This window comes from Odontomachus brunneus, unplaced genomic scaffold (genome assembly GCF_010583005.1).
Source record: "Odontomachus brunneus isolate Ranch 3 - 2012 unplaced genomic scaffold, Obru_v1 Obru_scaffold_066, whole genome shotgun sequence".
NCBI lineage: Eukaryota > Metazoa > Arthropoda > Insecta > Hymenoptera > Formicidae > Odontomachus > Odontomachus brunneus.
This window is the reverse complement of record NW_022639516.1, coordinates 1,054,267-1,056,043: the sequence shown is the minus strand read 5'-3', so window position 1 is coordinate 1,056,043 and position 1,777 is coordinate 1,054,267. Positions and strand designations below refer to the sequence as shown.

General features: G+C 31.0%; 1 protein-coding gene across 1 annotated transcript in view; it reads right to left on the bottom strand.

Moving 5' to 3' along the window:
* The window catches only part of LOC116846646, a 5,133-nt gene that overhangs the window by 1,916 nt on the left and 1,440 nt on the right, over window positions 1–1,777 (bottom strand). The window contains exons 2-5 of the mRNA XM_032820756.1: window positions 1,231–1,500; window positions 973–1,130; window positions 760–907; window positions 216–642 (exon numbers count right to left, since the gene is read on the bottom strand). Coding sequence (XP_032676647.1) covers window positions 216–642; window positions 760–907; window positions 973–1,130; window positions 1,231–1,500 — 1,003 coding nt within the window. The remainder of the gene's footprint in view (window positions 1–215; window positions 643–759; window positions 908–972; window positions 1,131–1,230; window positions 1,501–1,777) is intronic.

Sequence of the window (1,777 nt, the reverse complement as noted above, 5' to 3'; positions counted from 1 at the left end):
ATATATATATATATATATATATATATATATATATATATATATATATATATATATTTAATTTAATGTAAATTAATTCTGCTGTTCTGTTTGAGAAAACAGAACATTAGAGTTAATATATGTCTAAAAAGTCTATATTTTTTTATATATCTATTTCAATAGCATACAAGGACATTTTTTAGGAAGACTATTTAACCTAATTACGTATTTAAACATACCATCCATCCACGGCTAATCTCGCCATCATCACCCTTGAATCCCTTTGTTCACGACAAACATAAATCGTGCGTCGATAACGTGCTTCATCTGGCCACCACGTCTCAATAATGTGTGTTTCATTAATGAAAATGTCCGCTTCAATATTAGCAGTATTGATCCACTCTCCATACATGTCTTCAGGTAAACGGCAGCCTGGTTCGATTAATTCAGACTTAACTGGAGTAATCCTCAAACGTTCAGGACTCTTCTCAACTGTTTTAAGAGTGTTACACTCTGCGGTAATAGATACACCAATGTACAAATCGTCGTCGCGATTCTTTAAGAAACATCTGTATTTCTCGTCTTTCCGGGATTCCTTTGTATTTGCTACAGCGAAGAAGTGATTCTTGTTCACAAACCAATCGCCCAAACAACTGTATTCTACCACTAAAACAAAAACAAGATAAGATTATTAAGATCATTCAGATTTTTGTTACAACATGTCGGGATATATAAACACATTTTGCAAGCTAAGTATTTAATAAAAAAAGGAAAATATGTTACATCCATCAAAGGTCCCCTTCATCCCAAGACATTTTTTGTAGGTAATGTTAAATTTCATATTAGTTATGAGAAATTGAGTTCCTGGAGTTTGGCAAGATTTAATTTGCGCATCTGGATGATTACATTCGCCCGTAAATCGGAATCGGTTCTGAAAAAAATGATAAGGTAATAACAGATTTATTATAGAGAAGTTTTATTAATGTATTATCTTACCTGATAAGCAAACTGCCAGACTCCTTCCAAAGATGACCTACAGTTCACAGGTGAATAATTTTCAGCAAATAATGTTATCAGTTGCTGATTTGCATTTAAACCCTTGCAAACATTCTGCACTGTGGGTTCCATGTCACTGGGAACATTCACACAACTTACTGAAATAAAATGTTACAATAAAGAAAAATACTTAGGATTCTAAGTTTTAGATAAATAGTTTCTTAAAATAGGTAATAGACAGATTTATGTGTTACTTGCCTTCAAGCTTTTCTATGACATTTATTGTTCTGATAATAATTTTTACACAGTGATAACAGCTGTTGTTTATGGTTGCAGCTTTAAGATCACGAAATACAAATGTATAATTAGCATTATATTCATTTAATATATCTACACATACACCCCGTCCAGTCATGCTAACATCATTCATTTCTGTTAAAGTATTTCTTCCATTTTCCCATGAAAACCAAATTCCTCTCACAACTAGTGGAATTTGGCATTGATGTTTATTTTCAGCTATAACAGCAACTGTTGAATAATATATATCATGTTATTAACATCAATAAAATTATTTTTCAAGTATACTTCACAATTTCCCAGATAGCAAGGTGATGTCTAAAGATGTCATTAAGATGTCATTACGACGTCACAGACATAATGACATCTTAATGACATCTTTAGATCTCACCTTGCTATCTGGATTACTATGATGATAAATTTTATAATGATTATGTTACTATTGCTTTACAAGTATTATAAATATAAGTTCATATATTGAATAAATTTCAATAGAAACAAAGAAAAA